At 41.6% G+C, this 25,747-nt stretch overlaps 1 protein-coding gene across 3 annotated transcripts in view; it reads right to left on the reverse strand.

The window, feature by feature from the left end:
- The window catches only part of LOC126353868 (methionine--tRNA ligase, mitochondrial-like), a 112,081-nt gene that overhangs the window by 725 nt on the left and 85,609 nt on the right, over positions 1–25,747 (reverse strand). The window contains exons 6-8 of one of the 3 annotated variants that reach the window (XM_050003047.1): positions 4,485–4,676; positions 4,178–4,323; positions 3,110–4,100 (exon numbers count right to left, since the gene is read on the reverse strand). In XM_050003047.1, the coding sequence (XP_049859004.1) occupies positions 3,990–4,100; positions 4,178–4,323; positions 4,485–4,676 (449 nt within the window). In that variant the 3' untranslated portion in view covers positions 3,110–3,989. Of the gene's footprint in view, positions 1–3,109; positions 4,324–4,484; positions 4,677–25,747 lie in introns of those variants that run through there. The other 2 variants (XM_050003048.1, XM_050003046.1) reach the window with 2 other exon arrangements.

Genomic DNA, 25,747 nt, shown 5'->3' on the forward strand with positions numbered 1-25,747 from the left:
CCTATAGATTTCTTCCGCAAATCTTTTTTTGGCTAATATATACAATTCTTGTGGCAAAAAGGTCTTGCCCACTCATTGCATCCTTTTAATCTTAATCTGTCCTCATGATTTTCATGCGAATTTTTCACTGCTTTTGTTTTTCTATCTTTTTCCACCCTATGCCTCTCGTTTTCCCACTCTCGCCATTTCTAACACTCCAAACTGTCCTCTTGCCATGATGAATCCCATGACATATTACCCGTTCGCATGATCAAAATTAAGGTTCCACATACTGTTTCTTGAAACCTGCTTGTCCCTTGGAGTTACTCCCACAGGTCTAATATTAAAAGTTCCTGTTTCTGGATGTAATCCTACTCTACACCAGCCTCTTTTACAGTTTCAAATACAGCAATTTCTTGCACTTACCCGACTAATCTGTGACCTATACATCTCATCTACCAGTTTCCACTTCAACAATCTTTTTTTCCTTCTACAAAATCCTGCAGTTATCTGCCCCTCATATTTCCTTTGATGGTATCATACACCAAGCCCACTTCAGACTGGAACAACATGCCACACTTCACCTCAAAAAGCTATCCCACCTTCTCCTAAATCCCCTTAACAGTGGTGTTTCCATTCCTGTCCCACTGCAGCTCCCAAACAGCCACATCATCAACCACCACTCCTTTCCTAGAAGCTGAGCTTGGGCAACCTCCTTAACATCCCACAGCCTTTATCACTGCCTCCCAGATCAGTAATAACTCAATCACAAAAACCAGTCACAACTGCACAGTATTCTCAACCTCTCGGCCAAAGCACTTCCCCCCCCCCCCCCCCCAACTAATTATCTGTATTATCCAAGGGTCTCACTTTCAGCCCTAAACCTGCATTTAACTATGCTGCTTTGATGAAGGACCTACTTTCCTTTACACATAATGTCAACTGAAAATATCACTTCGCAACCCAATCCCAAAACCTTTCCAAACAGCAGACCTGACATTGAACCCCACCTTGAACAGTACTTACCACAATCCCAACTCGACCAACTACCATTACCTCAGAATCATCCCTTACATGCCTTCCAAGAATTCCTCACATCCAGCATTGCTTCACAACCTTTCCTCAGATCACTACTAATGTGACCCCAATATGTCCTCTGCAGAACTCCATGCTCTACATTCCCTAAAAGCTGACGACTCCATCATTATCTATCCATTTGCATCATATTATTAATAACTGATTGCTTTCTTTGTTGTACTAACTGATGATGAGTTTTCTGCATGTGTTTATATGAGTGAGCAGCAGTCATTTGGTACAACATGGGAGCACTCTCTTTCTTGGTCACATAAGGGAAAAGTTGTGCTAACGGTGCCTCCGAGGTGGAGCCACCTAGTGATGCTCAGCAGTGTGTACAGTGTTTTGGTGCCTAATTCCAACCGGGAAATGACATTTTACGAGTAAGGTCTGCTGTGGCAACTGGGACACACTTGAGAGTCCCAGGTGCTTGTAATCCACCTGCACTACCACCTCTGTGTCTGGTAGTAGGATTTGTTTAAGCAGGTTGACATCTCCTTAGTGCCAGGAACCATATCCATAGTCCCCTGGAGTGAAGGCATCAAGTCACTGCATAGCAAACTGAGGTGAAGGATACGCTGTGTGGTGACAGGAAAGAGAGAGCAAGGCCTCATGTATCTCGCAGCAGGCTGCTAGAATGTGAGTCAACTAGGGCAAAGTTGGTTCTGACAATGATACAAATAGAGGGCTTAGTGGATGCATATTATATCTAGAAACTATGGGCACAGGTAATAGTGGCCAGAATCCATCCAGGCTGGTGCCTCCTAGTGCAAGTACATAAAAAGACACTATACGTATTACTGGCTGAGCAGCTACCGATTGGAGTCTTTCACAGTTGAGTGCAATAGTTGCAGGAGTTTCCAAGCCAAATTTAAGACAGATTCTTGTCAACCTCTGGGTTGGGCCTGTAGGTATATAGGGTAACGCCAACAGTGCTTTAGGCATGGGCCATCTAACATATGAACTATCAGCTCTATCTCGTCTCACTATTTGGCTCAGGGTGGAATAGTGGCTTAAGGAAGTGCAAAGTTCCATCCTGCTCACTCAAAATAGAGAATTGGAGGTGACCACAGCAAGCAAAAATAATAAAATTTAGAAGCCTTGAAAAGCAAATCTAGTATGAATGGCATCAAGGTCACTACCAAAGTCAATAAATCCAAGGCAGCTAGCAGTCTGTTTTGTGTTATTCTCTTTTTTTTAAAAAAAAAAAAAGGGAAAGGAGAACAAGGTTTCATGTCCTATGAACTGTTCAGACTAGGAATGGAAATCAGCCACCTATCCTGCCTTGTATTAAGTAATTTAGGAAATCACAGGGGACACAGTCCTTAACATAAGTAAGATACTGAATTTCATCAGGCCAATAACCTGAGCTGAATTCATTCACCATTAGAATGTTAGTTTTATGTGCTACCATTAGCACTGATAGTTCTACTTTTGAAAAATAAGAAATTAGTAACATAAAAGAATAGTAACTAAAACCCATTAAGGTAAACAACTGGGTAGTGTCTTGTTACAGCAGAGTGACAAATACCCTGAAGCTAGTTTATTTCACAAAGCTCACAACATGGAAGAAATAGATGGAAACTCACTGCCTAATGATTACATAAACAAACCTGTAAGAGGAACTCACTTTAAATTCTTCTTCCCTCCAAATTTTGAAGATCAAAGTAGTCATGGTGTTGGATATATTTTATATATTTTAAAAATGAATTCCAACTTCTGTAAATTTGTATGTACATTTTTATGCCCCTCTAAATTATAAGTAGTTTGCTTAAGTCAATCAGATGAGAATTCTGCACTTAGGCTTCAAGCTCATGGGTAGTGTGTGAGACTCCTTTATTGTTATTTTGCACAGGCTGCTAGTGGAGATGGTTTAACCCTTTGTGTGTCACATTTAGAAAAAATTGGGGAAAATATTTTTTGTGATTAATATTTACTGTACATGTTGCACATATGCCTTATCCATTGCAAAAGTTCTTTTGAAGCTATAGGTTAATAAATAAAATAATGGTTCCAAATGGCATCATTAGAAATTACATAATAATTACTCAAAACAATACATAAATAACTGTACTGTAAACATACCATATTTCTTTCCCTTGCCCTTGAAGAACTACATAAAGTTGGTTCCATAACCAAGAATTTCAGTATTCACAGAATAAAACTAAACACAACAGTTATTGTTCACTCACAAATGCAGTAGCACAACTCGCGACACTTCTCTGTTCTGCACTTCAAACAAACGGTGAGTCATGAAAGCAAACGCCACTGTGATCTGTTGGCCAAACTTGGAACTACGTGAAGCGATGCCAAACAGTATCATTGAAGCACTGGGAGGCCAAAAAAAGCCAGGAATAATTAATGATGCCATTTGGAATTGCAGACGCAGAATGGGTTAATAATTTGACCTGAGATAGCATAGATCAAAATCTTGACAGCATATTATTTAAGGGATCACCATTACTCTGACTGATTTGCTGAAGCCCAGCATGATTTCCTCTCCTGTGACAATTTATTCATCTCACAGTACCACTTATGACCAATGTCTAGAATTATTTGCTATGTATTTTCCACTCTTAATTGCCGTATGGTCTACAAAAATCACAAGTCATCATTTTTTTGTTGTCACACAGTTATCCACAATTATGGGAAAACATTTATTACAAAAGATAATAGTTCATTGCCTACTTTTCATAAAAAGAAGCAAAGAAATACAGCATCTGTTGATAATGAACAATCGACTTCATATCACAAATCGCACACAACAAGGAAATTCATTGTACAACTGAACAACTGGATCCCTGTACATCAACTACTATGACAGTATGTTCCAATATTTCCATTTAAAATAGCCGCAATTGTGCCTGTTTCTATGAGCATCTGGTCGCCTTTCTTTGTACTCCTCCAATTTAACTTCTTACTTGAACTGTAGCCTCCTAAACAGTGCTGAACGATCTGTTCCCAGCTTCCAACCGCCAATGTTTCCACCACTCCAACTTAGAGTCTGTAAGCTTGCCCAATCTCTGGCACTTGGTGGTGTTCCCAACCTGTGTAACACCCGTTCTGCTAGACGTGGTGCAATTGGCAACAGTAACACACTGCTTACTCTAAGTGTTTCCATTACCAAGTGAATTGATGCATTGCGCTTTTCCATGTGTGCTTCCCAAGGCCGCTGCAGTTCAAAAAACCGATTTGCCTCATGTAAGATTCCTATAATTGTGTCAACGGCACGATGAAAATTAAATTCTTCAAAGTGCTCTTTAACCGCACCTGCAAAAAAGAATGAAGTAATTTTTTGTTGTATTTATGCCCTTATTAATCAGTAGGTGGCACAAAGTAACTAACTTTGTAACAACTGTTACCTCAAATGACACAGAGGTCAACTATGTAGTATACTATTTAATGTGTTGACAATAACACAACAAACGCACCTGCCAGATGTGTGGCTGTATCTTTTAGCTTAGCTCCATTGAGCAGACAGTACTGTCGGTACGTGTCGTCACAGAATCGTGGGTATATCTGATCAGGATTAATAGCCATACCACAACATCGATTCAACAAGTTACCAAGTGTGTCAGCAAGTTCAGAATTCAATATGCGCACAGCCTTTGTTGTACTATAATCTGCAAAAAGCAAAACATCTGTTACGTAAAATTCATACACAATACACTCAGTCAACAGAATTCATTACACGAATGTGGCACATTGTCAAGTAGAGACAGTGCCACAACTGACATTCACTTCCTATGCATATATGTCATTTATGAGCACCAGAAAATTGAGAATCACTTGAAAACCCATAGTTAACTGCTTGATTCATTGCAATAAAATAACGAGAGACATCATATTCATGGCAAAAGAATCATTGTAACTTGCGTATTATGAGAGAGTGTCATTTGAAATCAGCAACACACTGAGGATCCACCAAAAACACATTGTTCTTTGTACAATTTGTTATAATTAAATTTCAGTTAGTAACATAGCTACAATTAAAGCATTTAGCAAGTGGCAACATATTAAAATTGGCCATTAATGAATTGTTATCACTTTAGTGTAGTGAGTAGCGTTGATGATTCATGACCAGATAATTGATCTGATGATGGTTCGCGTCTCGCCAAGTTTAAATATTTTTTTCCTAACATTTGCGTTTATAATAGGTTCTGATGCTTTATTATTAGTTTAATGTAAGTATATTCTACAATATCTGATGTTATGTAAATATAAGTTCACCTTTTTTTGAGGAGTGAGTTTGTTCGATTGGCTTAATCTACAGGACAGCTTGTGTTACTTGTATAAAGACATTTTGTTCCTTCTTAGTTTTGTAATTTACATGTTGTAAAGATTCTGCTACTGGGTAGCAACAGTGGTCAAGTAAGAATGATTTTACGGTTTTGCTAAAATGCGGGAAAGATAAAATACTATTTTTATCGCACTGTTTGTAATGGAACTTTTATAAGCCTGTGTCCTTATTCATTGGACACGGTACTTTCCTTTTTGTCTTAAAACATGTACATCGATATTGAAGTTTTTATCTGTCTATATTACATATAGAATAATGTGACTAGGATATGAACAATGAAGAAAATGTGCATTTTAGTAGAGCTAACATGGGAATTTTACACACACCTTCTGAGTAAACAGTGTGATTTATGAACTAGAAACATCCCACAACTGCCACTGGAGTGCACTGCAATCGTGTATACCACGTTGGGGCCCATGCACCGTATGTACAAGTCGCACATTCCTGAGCGTTCAGCAGCACGTTGAACTTGGCGTGCTCAACGTTAATGTTCGACAGCACGGTCCGTGTGCCGACGGCTTAAGCACTGTGCCAGCTTCAGACAAAAGAATGACAGTAAATAGTTATGTTAGAAAGGAAATACTACCAATGAAGAATATAAATAAATGTGGAGAGTTTGTTAGCAGAGATTAATCTCAGGAGGGTGGTGAGATGTGAGAATATGTTGGAGAGCAAATTTCCCTTTTTCAAATTCAGGGAAACTAGTGCTCAGTGACAGGAAACCTGATTATGCAATTTCACCACTTTATGATTACAGTTATAATGCAACAGCAACATACGATAATGTTCGCACATTAGACTTTACTCCAAATAACAAGTTCTTTGTGTCCAGATGTATATCAAACTATAATGGAATTGACAAACTGATAAGCTTACAACTCTGGCTAGGCTTACACTTTTTAAGTCAGTCCTATATTCCACCAACATAAGAAATGTTCTGACCTATTACCTTGCCAAACAACCTTCTGGATGACAACAACAACAACAACAATAAAACTGTAAATGTGAGGCTTAAGAATACTATGCAAAGCCAACGGAACAATGAGTAGGTAGAGGAGTCTTTAACGATCATAGAATTGTTAACTCACACGCCATTAAAACTATTTCATAATGATAGGCAAGTCTAAAATTTAAGTATAGCAGATGTATATTACTAGAAGCATAGGAAGCAGTCCATAGGTCAGTTTAGGCATACGGTAGAACCCATCTTTTCTCATTGGTTCAATAGTGAAGAGAACTATTAAAAAAGCATGGGGGTGGTTGCAATCTCCATGCTTCCAAAATCCAATTGACTCAACAACTTCTGTCAATAGACCATGAACAGCAAAGAGAATTCACCAAGTGGATCATCAGATAACAGGAACTGAATGCCAATTTTTTGGGCAAATGAGTTCCATTTCCACCTCGGTGGTTTTGTCAATAAGCAGAATTACCACGTTTGATCATCAGAAAATTCACAAATGATTAATGAGGGGAAAAACGCATTCCCAATGTGTCACTGTTTAGTGTACATACTGGTCTGGAGGAATTATTGGATGTTTCTTCTTTGAAAACAAGGCAGGTCAACCAATAATGGTATATGGTGAACTTGATTGTAACATGATAACCCACTTCTTTGTTCCTTAATTGGAAAATATTGCTCCTGAAGACATTTGGTTTTAGTAGGTCTGGCCAGTTGCCACACCACCCATAAACAGTGACAGTTTTGCATGAGTCTTTTGCTGATTGTGTGGTCTCCTGTTTTCGTGACCTAAATTGGCTGCTAAGATCTTGTGAGTCACTCCGAAGGACTTCTTTCTGTGGGTTTTCTGAAGCCTCAGGTATATGCCAAAAAGCCCACATTTACCCAAGCAGTGGACAAAATTTAACAATGTATCACCGAAACACCATGACATTTATGCAAAACCATTATTGAACATTTCACCACAAGTGTACACCTGTGCCACCAAAGCTGGGGTGACCATTTATCGATGTATTGTTCCAAACAAAATTCTCAGTGCCTACATTATGAATCAATAAATATTAACATCTTTGGTTACAGAAAACCATGTTTTATTTAATATTCAAATTTTATGCTCTTATTGTAGCACCCTTTACAAACTGCAGTCTGACCTGCTCAGTAATATAAAGAGCCCAAGATCATAGAGAGCCATAATGTGGAGAACAATTCATCTCTTGAATTAATAGTAATCCAATACTGAACAGGCAGCAGTCATTCTCGAGATTTCTGAATATACATAAATGTTTCTTGGAAATTCACGTTATCCAATCATACACTCCTGGAAATGGAAAAAAGAACACATTGACACTGGTGTGTCAGACCCACCATACTTGCTCCGGACACTGCGAGAGGGCTGTACAAGCAATGATCACACGCACAGCACAGCGGGCACACCAGGAACCGCGGTGTTGGCCGTCGAATGGCGCTAGCTGCGCAGCATTTGTGCACCGCCGCCGTCAGTGTCAGCCAGTTTGCCGTGGCATACGGAGCTCCATCACAGTCTTTAACACTGGTAGCATGCCGCGACAGCGTGGACGTGAACCGTATGTGCAGTTGACGGACTTTGAGCGAGGGCGTATAGTGGGCATGCGGGAGGCCGGGTGGACATACCGCCGAATTGCTCAACACGAGGGGCGTGAGGTCTCCACAGTACATCGATGTTGTCGCCAGTGGTCGGCGGAAGGTGCACGTGCCCGTCGACCTGGGACCGGACTGCAGCGACGCACGGATGCACACCAAGACCGTAGGATCCTACGCAGTGCTGTAGGGGACCGAACCGCCACTTCCCAGCAAATTAGGGACACTGTTGCTCCTGGGGTATCGGCGAGGACCATTCGCAACCGTCTCCATGAAGCTGGGCTACGGTCCCGCACACCGTTAGGCCGTCTTCCGCCCACGCCCCAACATCGTGCAGCCCGCCTCCAGTGGTGTCGCGACAGGCGTGAATGGAGGGACGAATGGAGACGTGTCGTCTTCAGCGATGAGAGTCGCTTCTGCCTTGGTGCCAATGATGGTCGTATGCGTGTTTGGCGCCGTGCAGGTGAGTGCCACAATCAGGACTGCATACGACCGAGGCACACAGGGCCAACACCCGGCATCATGGTGTGGGGAGCGATCCCCTACACTGGCCGTACACCTCTAGTGATCGTCGAGGGGACACTGAATAGTTCACGGTACATCCAAACCGTCATCTAACCCATCGTTCTACCATTCCTAGACCGGCAAGGGAACTTGCTGTTCCAACAGGACAATGCACGTCCGCATGTATCCCGTGCCACCCAACGTGCTCTAGAAGGTGTAAGTCAACTACCCTGGCCAGCAAGATCTCCGGATCTGTCCCTCATTGAGCATGTTTGGGACTGTATGAAGCGTCGTCTCACGCGGTCTGCACGTCCAGCACGAACGCTGGTCCAACTGAGGCGCCAGGTGCAAATGGCATGGCAAGCCGTTCCACAGGACTACATCCAGCATCTCTATTATCGTCTCCATGGGAGAATAGCAGCCTGCATTGCTGCGAAAGGTGGATATACACTGTACTAGTGGCGACATTGTGCGTGCTCTGTTGCCTGTGTCTATGTGCCTGTGGTTCTGTCAGTGTGATCATGTGATGTATCTGACCCCAGGAATGTGTCAATAAAGTTTCCCCTTCCTGGGACAATGAATTGACGGTGTTCTTATTTCAATTTCCAGGAGTGTAGTTCACAACATTTTTATTTGTAAAATTTCTGGTTTTTTGAAGGCATGTAAGTTAAGTGGATATATTATAGTTCCACACTTTTGTTTCCATATTTTTTAACATAACCACTTGTCCAAAAAATTATGTATTTAACTAATTTCTCCAAGCGAACATTTGTGATACTTTCTCTAAACTGATGGGTACTTGTGTATTCATAGTTTCTTCTGTTCATTACTCAGATTAGTTTGAATTCAATCTTTATTATAATTCTATGTATTATGAAATTTGGTTGATTGGCATTTCACAACAAATAGCTGAATTACTAGAATACTATTGAAACTTTAATCTGAATTAGATAATCAAGTATTTCATGCAGAGATGAACAATTTTCAATGACTTGAGATGAACTGAAAACAAAACATCCAAGGTTTTGCACATATTGTCATACACCACAGTTTTATTTTGATAGTGCTAAATGAATTGCAGTTGTACACATTGTCCATTACAATGGCCATGGCAATAAAAGCTGATGATTAATGACATGAAGCAGGTAGAAGTAACCTGCTGGAAGCTGTGAGGGTACTAATCAACAACAGTATCAACTATGGAACAATACCAGAAAAATGGAAAAACTGCTTTATAATTTCCTGATTAAAATTGTAACAAACTACACAAGAAGAGACCTGGATTTTTGTCAACCTGGTGAGCAAGTTGTATTTCAAAACTTTTTTTGACTACGGATCACATCCAAACTATTTGTCTTTTTTCTTGATAAAACTGGCCTTTGTAGATCATCAAAAAGCTTTTGACTCTCTGGATATTTGGACAACCATGAAGGCTCTTGAAAACACCATGATAAATTCAAGATACCTAAATCTCCTGAAATACATCTTGAGTAGACAACAATGACAGTCAGGGTGGATGAAGTCCCATCATAAGTCAACAGAGGAGTTTGCCAAGGTGACATCGTCTCTCCAAAACTGTTCACCCTTGCATTGCAAGATGTATTCATATCACTAGACTAGAATAACAGAGAAATAAAAATCAATGGCTTATATGTGAACTCTGCCGATGATGCGAGGATTTGGAAGAACTACAGAGTAAGATCAATGAACAAAAACTAATCTCTGTAAAGATTGGCTTGTAAAAGGACACCAGTAAAGCAAAAATATCAAGCACAGACCACCAAACAATCATAATCGAAATACACTCTATAGAAGCTATTAATAAATACATCTACCTTGGGTATGAGATCAAAATAGGGAAAAATTATCAAAACGCAGTAATTCCTTAAAGAAGAGGACTGAGCTGGGCAGCATTCCGGAAACTGAGATTCATTCTGACCAACAACGATGTCCCAAATAACCTGAAGAGTAAGGTGTGTAATATGTGCATGCTACTAGTTACAATGTATGGTCTGTAAACTATGACTGATTAAGGCAAGTGCTCAAAAGTACAGCACACAAAATGAGCTATGGAGTGACAGATGAGAGGGGTCTTACTCACAGATATGACTTTATCAAAGATTATTAGAAGGAGAAAAGAGGTAACAGACATACTACAGAGAACGTAGCTTGGGAAGATTAAGTAGGTGGGTTCGTAGAACTGTTCACTGAAGGCTATGGGACCAAATGAAAGGCACTGGAAGACCACAAAAGACATAGGTTGATAACATGAAGTTGGTGGCTGGAACAGAACTGAATACTTGACTCAAAAGCAAAGACAATGGTAACATATTGAAGAGGCCTATACCCTGCAGTGGGCTGACAAATGCTGAAGAAGAAAAAGTAGTAGTTCCTTCCTTAAAGAGAAGAGATCCCAAGTTACAGAAAGTTAAAAAGGAAGGACAGGTCACACAGACGGCAAAGTGAGAGGGATCCACGTGTATTGAGTGTGTATAGTCTATGTTCATTCTCATTACAAGTGGGTCTCTCTTATCCTCGAGTCTGTGTGACTTGCAACCTGAGACTTACCTTTCCTCGAAAAGAAACTAATTGTTCTGAAAACTGGAATAATGTCACGTACTTTTACTTTTATGTGTGTCTACCAGCAACACTAAATATATAGTATACTGAAAATAAGTAATAGTCAGAAATTTTGTCCCATAATTTTATAGTTTTTTCAATACAGCTTTCCAGTGATATTTGAGTGCTACTATGCATATTAAGGTCCCTATATTGTCTAACTGGTTTAATTGACAGTGATTTTACATTTTTTGTTAAGTAGTATTATCACTACTACAGAATGATATCTTTTAGTCATTCATTGAAGAACTAGATGTAAACCACAAGTCTGCTATCATTAAACCTAAAGGAATCATGTGGCACATGGGGGATCTGACAGATCCATCTGGGAACCAGTACATAAGGTGAAGCAAATCCACTGAAATGGGAATTCCCTCACCATCCATGTTTATTATTTCCTCTGGTGTCTGCACTTTTCATTATGATGTCATTATTCCATACTGTTTAAAAATCTCCAAAATAAGTGTGTTTGTGGATTGGGGGGGGGGGGGGGTGTTACATTGTCCAAAATAATAAAAAAAAGGATTGAATAAAATACTTTTTAGAATTAGATTCGCACTCTCAATCTTACATCCATCCATACATACACAATATGAAAATTTCAAGATGGAATGCAACAATATTATCAAAGGCTTAGTTGCTACTCACCATGCAACAGAGATGCTGAGTCACAGATAGGTACAACGAACAAAAAGACTGTTGGAAAGTGTGCTTTCAGCCAACAATGCTTCACCGAAAATAGACAGCATACACACACAACTCACACATGACCACAGACTGAAGCCAGACTGCGAGCAGCAGTGCATGATGGGAGAGGCAGACGGGTAATGGGAGTATGGTACCTGTTTTGTTCAGTGATGAGAGATCAGCTTTCACATTGAAAGGGTCACAGGTTCGACTCTGCCCAGTGGCAAATAGTTTTGTGCTCCTTGGCAATGTGTTTACTACTGACATCACAAATTACTGCAGCATTATATAGGTTATTTTATTTATTTATATAAGCACAAAAAGTAAGGCATAAAGTGAAATGTGTGACCACAAACATTTAAAAACGGACTATAGTTAACGCATACATGGGAAAGTCGTGTATGTGAATCGACGTTCCCATGTACGTGTTAACTACAGTCCCTTTTTAAATGTTTGCAGTGACGCATATCATCCTATGCTATACTTCTTGTGCTTATGTAAATTAATAAAACAACCTATATTATGTTGTGGTTGTTTGTGAGGACAGTAGTGTACGCATTGTCAAGGAGCACCACCGGGAAGTGTCACATTGTCAAGGAGCACCACCGGGAAGTGTCGAACATGTGACCCTTTCGATGCTAAATCTTATCTCTTACCACTAAGCCAAACACCGCTTCCTAACCACACTGTCACAGGGGCAATTGATAAGGTGCACATGGGGATGGATTCATGTTAAAATTCCTTTTATTTCCTAAATGCTTGTCCATCTGGAGTTTCCACATGGCGCACTTTCCTGTCTCACCACACCCTGCATGTACCATAAATTTGGACGAATTCGCCAATGATGAGTAGGTGACCTCTCCTTGTCAGGCACACAGTTCTTAGTAAGCATGGTACACTTTTATTGTATTCCATGTTTTAAAGCTGGTTAATCTTCGCATTTTTATTCAAAGGTAGTACTCTGATAGTCTCCATAGTCAAGACAGGCAGTTAACCATGTCAGACATAAACACTTTTATTGGTTCAAAACCATGACTGGTTTTGGGTGGTTATAAGACCATCTTCAGATGTGCAACAATTCAACATGAAAAGAAGGAGCTATAATACGAGATTTTTGAGACTTAACCTAGTTTGCTTCCCCCCATGAACCATGGACCTTTCCGTTGGTGAGGAGGCTTGCGTGCCTCAGCAATACAGATAGCCGTACCGTAGGTGCAACCACAACGAACGGGTATCTGTTAAGAGGCCAGAAAAATGTGTGGTTCCTGAAGAGGGGCAGCAGCCTTTTCAGTAATTGCAGGGGCAACAGTCTGGGTGATTGACTGATCTGGCCTTGTAACAATAACCAAAACGGCCTTGCTGTGCTGGTACTGTGAACGACTGAAAGCAAGGGGAAACTACGGCTGTAATTTTTCCCAAGGGCATGCAGCTTTACTGTATGATTAAATGATGATGGCGTCCTCTTGGATAAAATATTCCGGAGGTAAAATAGTCCCCCATTCGGATCTCCGGGCGGGAACTACTCAAGAGGATGTCGTTATCAGGAGAAAGAAAACTGGCGTTCTACGGATCGGAGCATGGAATGTCACATCCCTTAATCGGGCAGGTAGGTTAGAAAATTTAAAAAGGGAAATGGATAGGTTAAAGTTAGATGTAGTGGGAATTAGTGAAGTTCGGTGGCAGGAGGAACAAGACTTCTGGTCAGGTGACTACAGGGTCATAAACACAAAATCAAATAGGGGTAATGCAGGAGTAGGTTTAATAATGAATAGCAAAACAGGAATGCGAGTAAGCTACTACAAACAGCATATTGAATGCATTATTGTGGCCAAGATAGATACGAAGCCCACACCTACTACAGTAGTACAAGTTTATATGCCAACTAGCTCTGCAGATGGCAAAGAAATTGAAGAAATGTACGATCAAGTAAAAGAAATTATTCAGATAGTGAAGGGAGATGAAAATTTAATAGTCATGGGTGACTGGAATTCGGTAGTAGGAAAAGGGAGATAAGGAAACGTAGTACGTGAATATGGACTGCGGCAAAGAAATGAAAGAGGAGGCCGCCTGGTAGAATTTTGCACAGAGCACAACTTAATCATAGGTAACACTTGGTACAAGAATCATAAAAGAAGGCTGTATACCTGGAAGACGCCTGAAGATACTAAAAAGTATCAGATAGATTATATAATGGTAAGACAGAGATTTAGGAACCAGGTTTTAAAATGTAAGACATTTCCAGGGGCAGATGTGGACTCTGACCACAATCCATTGGTTATGACCTGTAGATTAAAACTGAAGAAACTGCAAGAAGGTGGGAATATAAAGAGATGGGACATGGATAAACTAAAAGAACCAGAGGTTGTACAGAGTTTCAGGGAGAGCATAAGGGCGCAATTGACAGGAATGGGGGAAAGAAATACAGTAGACGAAGAATGGGTAGCTCTGAGGGATGAAGTAGTGAAGGCAGCAGAGTATCAAGTACGTAAAAAGACGAGGGCTAGTAGAAATCCTTGGGTAACAGAAGAAATATTTAATTTAACTGATGAGAGGAGAAAATATTAAAATGCAGTAAATGAAGCAGGCAAAAAAGAATAAAGACGTCTCAAAAATGAGATCGACAGGAAGTGAAAAATGGCTAAGCAGGGATGGCTAGAGGACAAATGTAAGGATGCAGAGGCTTATCTCACTAGGTGCAAGATAGATACTGCCTACAGGAAAATTAACGAGACCTTTGGAGATAAAAGAACCACTAGTATGAACATCAAGAGCTCAGATGGAAACCCAGTTCTAAGCAAAGAAGGGAAACCAGAAAGGTGGAAGGAGTATATAGAGGGTCTATACAAGGGCGATGAACTTGAGGACAATATTATGGAAATGGAAGAGGATGTAGATGAAGATGAAATGGGAGATACGATACTGCGTGTAGAGTTTGACAGAGCACTGAAAGACCTGAGTCCAAACAAGGCCCCCAGAGTAGACAACATTCCATTGGAACTACTGACGGCCTTGGGAGAGCCAGTCCTGACAAAACTCTACCATCTGGCGAGCAAGATGTATGAGACAGGCAAAATACCCTCAGACTTCAATAAGAATATAATAATTCCAATCCCAAAGAAAGCAGGTGTTGACAGATGTGAAAATTACCGAACTATCAGTTTACTAAGTCACAGCTGCAAAATACTAACGCGAATTCTTTACAGATGAATGGAAAAACTAATAGAAGCCGACCTCGGGGAAGATCAGTTTCGATTCCGTAGAAATGTTGGAACACGTGAGGCAATACTGAGCCTACAACTTATCTTAGAAGCTAGATTAAGTAAGGGCAAACCTACGTTTCTAGCATTTGTAGACTTAGAGAAAGCTTTTGACAATGTTGACTGGAATACTCTCTTTCAAATTCTGAAGGTGGCAGGGGTAAAATACAGGGAGCAAAAGGCTATTTACAATTTGTACAGAAACCAGATGGCAGTTATAAGAGTTCAGTGACATGAAAGGGAAGCAGTGGTTGGGAAGGGAGTGAGACATTATTCAATCTGTATATTGAGCAAGCAATAAAGGAAACAAAAGAAAAGTTCGGAGTAGGTATTAAAATCCACGGAGAAGAAATAAAAACTTTGAGGTTCACCGATGACATTGTAATTCTGTCAGAGACAGCAAAGGACTTGGAAGAGCAGTTGAACGGAATGGACAGTGTCTTGAAAGGAGGGTATAAGATGTACATCAACAAAAGCAAAATGAGGATAATGGAATGTAGTTGAATTAAGTCGGGTGATGCTGAGGGAATTAGATTACAAAATGAGACACTTAAGGAGTTTTGCTATTTGGGGAGCAAAATTACTTATGATGGTCGAAGTAGAGAGGATATAAAATGTAGACTGGCAATGGCAAGGAAAGTGTTTCTGAAGAAGAGAAATTTGTTAACATCGAGTATTGATTTAAGTGTCAGGAAGTCATTTCTGAAAGTATTTGTATGGAGTGTAGCCATGTATGGAAGTGAAACGTGGACGATAAATAGCTTAGACAAGAAGAGAATAGAAGCTTTCGAAATGTGGTGCTACAGAAGAATGCTGAAGATTAGATGGGTTGATCACATAACTACTGAAGAGGTATTGAATAGAATTGGGGAGAAGAGGAGCTTGTGGCACAACTTGACTAGAAGAAGGGATCGGTTGGTAGGACATGTTCTGAGACATCGAGGGATCACCAATTTAGTATTGGAGGGCAGCGTGGTGGGTAAAAATCGTAGAGGGAGACCAAGAGATGAATTCACTAAACAGATTCAGAAGGATGTAGGTTGCAGTAGGTACTGGGAGATGAAGAAGCTTGCACAGGATAGAGTAGCATTGAGAGCTGCATCAAACCAGTCTCAGGACTGAAGACCACAACAACAACAACAACAACAACAACCTAGTTTGTTATAATGATACTAGGGATTCATCCTGTCACTCTACAACTATAATTACAAGACTGGTACAGTTACATTAGGCAGAAATAAAATACAGATGTAACACCTCACAGCTACAAAATATCTTTAAAAAAGTGAGTGGCCTAAGCAAGAAAAAGAGAGAGAAATATTAAAACATCATTGAACAGACTAAGTAACTTACACAATGAAATGTGTGGCTGCCACATAATGTGAGCTCTAGACTAGAGGCAAGTGATAGCTGCACATGCAGCTGCAACACAAAATATCAGCTGCGTACAAAAACAGTGACTGTCATATCAGGGGGAAAGTGAAGCCACCGACAGGTGCATAACATAAGAGCTGAATGACCATCCTGAACATCAACAAATGGTGAATATGTAATAAGTAAGTGAATGTAACCATAAATTTTCAAGTAACTATATAGAGTGGACATAAAACTGTTACGGTTCCAATGTCCCTTGAATCAGATGTTAAAAATGTGCCCCATCTCACGGATATGGAGGTACTGACAATTATTACATTTAATATGATAAATGTCTGAGTGAATGTGGCAGTTGTGGATTCCAGCTTCATGGTGCCTGTATTCTGTTTGTTACAACAAACACCACTGTGGCACCAGCGTTTTTGAGCCATCAGCCAACTTTATCTGAAATAGGGCATTTTACTGTATCAATAATGAAAAGTATAGTTGCTACTGACCATATTGTCGCAGAAGAAACTGAGTAGCACCTTGGTGCAGTGGTTATGATACTAAACTGTGGCATGGAGGATTGAGAGTTCGAAACTCACCTGTACTGTACAATTTTAATTTCTATATTCGGTTCGAGTACATTCTAGAAAATCCACAAATGTCAAGGATCACTGTACTGGAATGTTCTGTAGCTGCACCTACACTGTATGTGTTCTGGCCGGAGGCAATTCGCTCTGCACTCTTGTATGAGCAAGTGCTGAATAAACCTTCATTAAGAGAAGTTAGTGTTCGTCATTCATCTGATCACACCTTCTTCTACGTGACATCATTCTGGTGGAGGCGCTGGGTATTGGAACTTGTGATAACGCACATTATCGACGACACAGTGGCTCCCATCAGGCCATGATAGAGCCACCGTTTATATGGCGAGAAACCCGAGTTCAAGCCATATTCAACAGATTGCAGTCTATCGGAGACAGAAGAAGAAGAGGACGTTACAATGACATCAGCTGTGTGCCACCACATGAGACATCCTTCCGGGTTCTCTGGTGATGTTTGTGAGTAGAACTTTTATCTATCCAATTAAATAATTTATATCTAAAAACAAAATTGATGTGACTTACCAAACAAAAGCGCTGGTAGGTCGATAGATACACAAACATACACACCAAATTCAAGCTTTCGCAACCAACAGTTGCTTCTTCAGGAAAGAGGGAAGTAGAGGGAAAGACGAAAGTATGTGGGTTTTAAGGGAGAAGGTAAGGAGTAATTCCAGTCCCGGGAGCGGAAAGACTTACCTTACGGGGAAAAAAGGACAGGTATACACTCACACACACACACATATCCATCCGCACATACACAGACACAAGGAGACATTTGTAAAGGCAAAGAGTTTCGGCAGAGGTGTCAGTCAAGGTGGAAGTACACAGGCAAAGATGTTGTTGAAAGACAGGTGAGGTATGAGTGGCGGCAACTTGAAATTAGCAGAGGTTGAGGCCTGGCGGATAATGAGAAGGGAGGATATACTGAAGGGGCAAGTTCCCATCTCCGGAGTTCTGACAGGTTGGTGTTAGTGGGAAGTATCCAGATAACCCGGACGGTGTAACACTGTGCCAAGATGTGCTGGCCGTGCACAAAGGCATGTTTAGCCACAGGGTGATCCTCATTACCAACAATACCATGTCACCCTCACAACACCCCCACAACGACCCCGTTAAGTTTTATTGACATTCCCTCTGCAAACATGCCTTCACCCTAGCCAGATTACGCTCCCATATTTTATTTTCTCAGGCTTGTCTGACATTTGGCATTACCCCAAAGGCCTCACACTTAAAGTTCCCATCTCTGGCTGCAACCCTTCTTTCCATCAGTCCCTATACCTACATCTACATCTACATCTACATGACTACTCTGCAATTCACATTTAAGTGCTTGGCAGAGGGTTCATCGAACCACAATCATACTATCTCTCTACTATTCCACTCCCGAACAGCGAGCGGGAAAAACGAACACCTAAACCTTTCTGTTCGAGCTCTGATTTCTCTTATTTTATTTTGATGATCATTCCTACCTATGTAGGTTGGGCTCAACAAAATATTTTCGCATTCGGAAGAGAAAGTTGGTGACTGAAATGTCGTAAAAAGGTCTCGCCGCGACGAAAAACGTCTATGCTGTAATGACTTCCATCCCAACTCGTGTATCATGTCTGCCACACTCTCTCCCCTATAACGCGATAATACAAAACGAGCTGCCCTTCTTTGCACCCTCTCGATGTCCTCCGTCAATCCCACCTGGTAAGGATCCCACACCGCGCAGCAATATTCTAACAGAGGACGAACGAGTGTAGTGTAAGCTGTCTCTTTAGTGGACTTGTTGCATCTTCTAAGTGTCCTGCCAATGAAACGCAACCTTTGGCTCGCCTTCCCGACAATATTATCTATGTGGTCCTTCCAACTGAAGTTGTTTGTAATTTTAACACCCAGGTACTTAGTTGAATTGACAGCCTTGAGAATTGTACTATTTATCGAGTAATCGAATTCCAACGGATTTCTTTTGGAACTCATATGGATCATCTCACACTTTTCGTTATTTAGCGTCAACTGCCACCTGACACACCATACAGCAATCTTTTCTAAATCGCTTTGCAGCTGATACTGGTCTTCGGATGACCTTACTAGACGGTAAATTACAGCATCATCTGCGAACAACCTAAGAGAACTACTCAGATTGTCAAACTGAACATTCCATTGCCCTCACCCACCTAATCCTTCACCTACACATCAACTCAGCCAATGAACACACCCGTCAACTCCTATCCTTAATAAAAGTCCTCAATCTTTCCTCTCCCACATCCACACCAGCTGTTCAGAGCATCCTCCTACAGACCAACCGCAAATTAGAACAGCATGCCACCCTCCACCTCAAAAAACTATCCTATCTCCTGGTTTCCCAACTCTAGAAAGGCAACTCAATCACCCTTCACAACCTTTCCAGCAAACCTCAACCTCCTCTCATTGCACACAAACCCAGTCTCTCCCATCTACTCAATCTCCCACTTCCAGCTCCACTCCCTCCAAAACCTCAAAATTCCAATCAACACAATCTGGAACCACATCACCCTAATTCAGTAGTTAACCTTTCCTCCAAACCTCTCTCCCAATCCGAAACTTCTGTCCTTTCGAAAGGCCTCACCTTCAGCCCCCCTCCCAGCTTCAACCAAACAGCCCTCGTCAAAGATTTACTGTCCTACACTCTTACTGTCTGCTGGAAATATCACTTTGCCACGAAGAAAAATGATCCTAATCCTACTCCTAATGATCCAACTCCCCAAGACACCATCCAAATTGAATCCTGCCTGGAACAGATCCGTCCTCCATCACAGCGGGACCCATCTCCTCTTCCTCAAAATCACCCTCTCCAAATCTTCCAGGAATTTCTGATTTCCAGCCTTGCCTCTCAATCCTTCTTAAGAAACCTTAATCCTACTCCCAACATCACCACTGCTGAAGCCCAAGCTATCCGTGATCGGAAGGCTGACCGATCCATCGTCATTCTTCCAGCGAACAAGGGTTCCACGACCGTGGTACTTGATTGTCGGGAGTATGTGGCTGAGGGACTGCGTCAGCTTTCAGACAACACCACATACAAAGTTTGCCAAGGTAATCCCATTCCTGATGTCCAGGTGGAGCTTCAAGGAATCCTCAGAACCTTAGGCCCCCTACAAAACCTTTCACCTGACTCCATCAACCTCCTGACCCCACCGACACCCCGCACCCCTACCTTCTACCTAAAATTCACAAAACCAATCATCCCGGCTGCCCCACTGTAGCTGGTTACCAAGCCCCCACACAATGTATCTCTGCCTACATAGATCAACACCTTCAACCCATTACATGCAATCTTCCATCCTTCATCAAAGACACCAACCACTTTCTCGAACGCCTGGAATCCTTACCCAATCTGCTACCCCCGGAAACCATCCTTGTAACCATTGATGCCACTTCCTTATACACATTGTTGCGATGGAGCACTTCCTTTCACGCCGATCACCTGCCACCCTACCTAAAACCTCCTTCCTCAGTACCTTAGCCAGCTTCATCCTGACCCACAACTTCTTCACTTTTGAAGGCCGGACATACCAACAATTAAAGGGAACAGCCATGGGTACCAGGAGGGCCCTCGTACACCAACCTATTCATGGGTCGCTTAGACGAAGCCTTCTTGGTTACCCATGCATGCCAACCCAAAGGTTGGTACAGATTTATTGATGACATCTTCATGATCTGTACTCACAGTGAAGAATAACTCCAGATTTTCCTCTCCAACCTCAACTCCTTTGGTTCCATCAGTTTCACCTGGTCCTACTCCAAATCCCATGCCACTTTCTTTGACGTTCACCTCCATCTGTCCAATGGCCAGCTTCACTCGTCCGTCCACATCAAACCCACCAACAAGCAACAGTACCTCCATTATGACAGCTGCCACCCATTCCATATCAAACGGTCCCTTCCGTACAGCCTAGGCCTTCGTGGCAAACGAATCTGCTCCAGTCCTGAATCCCTGAACAATTACACCAACAACCTGAAAACAGCTTTCGCATCCCGCAACTACCCTCCCTACCTGGTACAGAAGCAAATAACCAGAGCCACTTCCTCATCCCCTCAAACCCAGAACCTCTCACAGAAGAACCCCAAAAGTGCCCCACTTGTGACAGGATACTTCCCGGGACTGGATCAGACTCTGAATATGGCTCTCCAGCAGGGATACGACTTCTACATCTACATCTACATCTACATCCATACTCCGCAAGCCACCTGACGGTGTGTGGCGGGGGGTACCCTGAGTACCTCTATCGGTTCTCCCTTCTATTCCAGTCTCGTATTGTACTTGGAAAGAAGGATTGTCAGTATGCTTCTGTGTGGGCTCTAATCTCTCTGATTTTATCCTCATGGTCTCTTCGCGAGATATACGTAGGAGGGAGCAATATACTGCTTGACTCTTCGGTGAAGGTATGTTCTCGAAACTTTAACAAAAGCCCGTACCGAGCTACTGAGCGTCTCTCCTGCAGAGTCTTCCACTGGAGTTTATTTATCATCTCCGTAATGCTTTCGCGTTTACTAAATGATCCTGTAACGAAGTGCGCTGCTCTCCATTGGATCTTCTCTATCTCTTCTATCAACCCTATCTGGTGCGGATCCCACACTGCTGAGCAGTATTCAAGCAGTGGGCGAACAAGTGTACTGTAACCTACTTCCTTTGTTGTCGGATTGCATTTCCTTAGGATTGTTCCAATGAATCTCAGTCTGGCATCTGCTTTACCGACGATTAACTTTATATGATCATTCCATTTTAAATCACTCCTGATGCGTACTCCCAGATAATTTATGGAATTAACTGCTTCCAGTTGCTGACCTGCTATTTTGTAGCTAAATGATACGGGACCTATCTTTCTATGTATTCGCATCACATTACACTTGTCTACATTGAGATTCAATTGCCATTCCGTGCACCATGCGTCAATTTGCTGCAGATCCTCCTGCATTTCAGTACAATTTTCCAGTGTTGCAACCTCTCGATACACCACAGCATCATCTGCAAAAAGCCTCAGTGAACTTCCGATGTCATCCACCAGGTCATTTATGTATATTGTGAATAGTAACGGTCCTATGAAGAAGGGGGGCAAGTTCCTTCGCGTACTCTGTGTAAAATCGAACTGGTATCCCATCAGGACCAGCGGCCTTTCCTCTTTTGAGCGATTTTAATTGTTTCTCTATCCCTCTGTCGTCTATTTCGATATCTACCATTTTGTCAACTGTGCGACAATCTAGAGAAGGAAGCACAGTGCAGTCTTCCTCTGTGAAACAGCTTTGGAAGAAGACATTTAGTATTTCGGCCTTTAGTCTGTCATCCTCTGTTTCAGTACCATTTTGGTCACAGAGTGTCTGAACATTTTGTTTTGATCCACCTACCGCTTTGACATAGGACCAAAATTTCTTAGGATTTTCTGCCAAGTCAGTACATAGAACTTTACTTTCGAATTCATTGAAAGCCTCTCGCATAGCCCTCCTCACACTACATTTCGCTTCACGTAATTTTTGTTTGTCTGCAAGGCTTTGGCTATGTTTATGTTTGCTGTGAAGTTCCCTTTGCTTCCACAGCTGTTTTCTAACTCGGTTGTTGTACCACGGTGGCTCTTTCCCATCTCTTACAATCTTGCTTGGCTCATACTCATCTAACGCATATTGTACGATGGTGCTGAACTTTGTCCACTGATCCTCAACACTATCTGTACTTGAGACAAAACTTTTGTGTTGAGCCGTCAGGTACTCTGTAATCTGCTTTTTGTCACTTTTGCTAAACAGAAAAATCTTCCTACCTTTTTTTAATATTTCTATTTACGGCTGAAATCATCGATGCAGTAACCGCTTTATGATCGCTGATTCCCTGTTCTGCATTAAGTGATTCAAATAGTTCGGGTCTGTTTGTCACCAGAAGGTCTAATATGTTATCGCCACGAGTCGGTTCTCTGTTTAACTGCTCAAGGTAATTTTCAGATAAAGCACTTAAAAGTATTTCACTGGATTCTTTGTCCCTGCCATCCGTTATGAACGTTTGAGTCTCCCAGTCTATATCCGGCAAATTAAAATCTCCACCCAGAACTATAACATGGTGGGGGAATCTACTCGAAATATTTTCCAAATTATTCTTCAGGTGCTGAGCCACAACAGCTGCTGAGCCCGGGGGCCTATAGAGACATCCAATTACCATGTCTGAGCCTGCTTTAACCGTGACCTTCACCCAAATCATTTCACAATTCGAATCTCCATCAATTTCCTTCGATACTATTGCACTTCTTATTGCTATTAACACGGCTCCCCCTTCACTGTCCAGCCTGTCTCTGCGGTATACATTCCAATCTGAGTTTAGGATTTCATTACTGTTTACATATGGTTTCAGCCAACTTTCTGTCCCTAGTACTATATGGACGTTGTGACCGTTTATTAATGAGAGCAGTTCTGGGACCTTTCTATAGACGCTCCTGCAGTTTACTATTAGCACATTAATATTGTTATTCCCTGTTGCATTTTGCCTACTCCTGCCTTGCCGCGTCTCAGGAGGCCTCTTGTCGGGCCTAGGGAGGGAATTCTCTAACCTAAAAAAACCCCATGTGCACTCCACACGTACTCCACTACCTTCCTAGCCGCTTCCGGCGTGTAGTGCACGCCTGACCTATTCAGGGGGACCCTACATTTCTCCACCTGATAGCGGAGGTCGAGAAATTTGCACCCCAGCTCTCCGCAGAATCGTCTGAGCCTCTGGTTTAAGCCTTCCACTCGGCTCCAAACCAGAGGACCGCGATCGGTTCTTCCTACAATCCTGCCCTGAAATGAGATCCATCCTTCACGAAATCCTCCCCACTCCACCAACAGTGTCTTTCCGCCGTCCACCTAACCTTCGTAACCTCTTAGTTCATCCCTATGAAATCCCCAAACCACCTTCCCTACCCTCTGGCTCCTACCCTTGCAACTGCCCCCGGTGTAAAACCTGTCCCATGCACCACCCATGTCCCACCACCACCTACTCCAGTCCTGTAACCCGGAAGGTGTACACAATCATGGGCAGAGCCACATGTGAAAGCACCCATGTGATTTACCAACTGACCTGCCTACACTGTGAAGCTTTCTATGTGGGAATGACCAGCAACAAACAGTCCATTCACATGAATGGACACAAGCAGACAGTGTTTGTTGGTAATGAGGATCACCCTGTGGCTAAACATGCCTTGGTGCACGGCCAGCACATCTTGGCACAGTGTTACACCGTCCGGGTTATCTGGATACTTCCCACTAACACCAACCTGTCAGAACACCGGAGATGGGAACTTGCCCTTCAGTATATCCTCTCTTCTCGTTATCCGCCAGGCCTCAACCTCCACTAATTTCAAGTTGCCGCCACTCATACCTCACCTGTCTTTCAACAACATCTTTGCCTGTGTACTTCCGCCTCGACTGAAACCTCTGCCGAAACTCTTTGCCTTTACAAATGTCTGTCTGTGTGTGTGTGTGTGTGTGTGTGTGTGTGTGTGTGTGTGTGTGTGTGTGTACCTGTCCTTTTTTCCCCCTAAGTTAAGTCTTCCCGCTCCCGGGATTGGAATGACTCTTTACCCTCTCCCTTAAAACCCACATCCTTTCGTCTTTCCCTCTCCTTCCCTCTTTCCTGAAGAAGCAACCGTAGGTTGCGAAAGCTTGAATTTTGTGTGTATGTTTGTATATCTATCGACCTGCCAGCGCTTTTGTTTGGTTAAGTCACATCAACTTTGTTTTTAGATATATTTTTCCCATGTGGAATGCTTCCCTCTATTATATTCACAATTAAATAATTTCATCAATAATTGATTGTTTTCATTGTTATACAAACAAGTATCAAGTCTTAGACATTCCCTTATTACTGCTTCTTTTTCCCTTTTGCTGCCTTATACACCTGAAGATGGGCTTATAGTTGTCCAGTTGTGATCTGGAACTGATAAAACTATTTACAACTGAGGCAGTTAATTTCTGTCTCTATGAAGCAGCTCAGTTGCAGGTGTCTTCTAACTAAATCTTATGTAGTCTTCATATATTAACCTTGTTGGTGTGACCAAAAGTGTACTTAAAGCCAGTCTCTTAGTGGGTATAGTACATCTTTACTACTTTTACACTCTAACACCTTCTAAATAATGTATTTTTTAAGGGCTATTAACAATTCACTTTAACTGATAATTACTTTAGAAGTATTTACAGAATTCCAAGATACACTTAATAGCAATGGTGTTATAGCCTACATTACATTGAAAATGAGTCTCTACTAAGACTGATACATTTTATTATTTCAAAAGATCATTTGTTACTGGAAATAGTAAATTTCACTTCAACTTAAAGATAATTTTCTGTTTATTGTTATTTTTACAGGTCTGAAGATGGCCATCTAGCAACTGAAACCAGTAATCAACAAACTGTGAATTACTTGTGTAAATCTGACAGTCTTTGTGTTGCGCCTATCTGCGATTCAACATCTCCACTATATGGTGCGTAGCAACTTTCCTTCTTGTAATTGTTACATTCCATCCTGGATTTTCCATTGTTTGATAAACTGTAAATTAATTTATTATTGCAATCAAGACAATTTATTGCAATCAATATAATTAAGAAGATTAGATTAGATTCAGCTTTCCACATTATTTAAATTGTAGCAGTGCCACATGCTTGACATTAATTGTTGATCAGTGCTCATCAGACCACAAAGGTACAGACTGACTCCTAGGTGACTTTGGGTTACAACTGAAGAAGCCAGAGTGGGAAATGGTAACTGCAATGAAGGTTACCAGTAACTTTCCATAGAGCAGAATCT

This window comes from Schistocerca gregaria, chromosome 3 (assembly GCF_023897955.1).
Source record: "Schistocerca gregaria isolate iqSchGreg1 chromosome 3, iqSchGreg1.2, whole genome shotgun sequence".
NCBI classification, from domain to species: domain Eukaryota; kingdom Metazoa; phylum Arthropoda; class Insecta; order Orthoptera; family Acrididae; genus Schistocerca; species Schistocerca gregaria.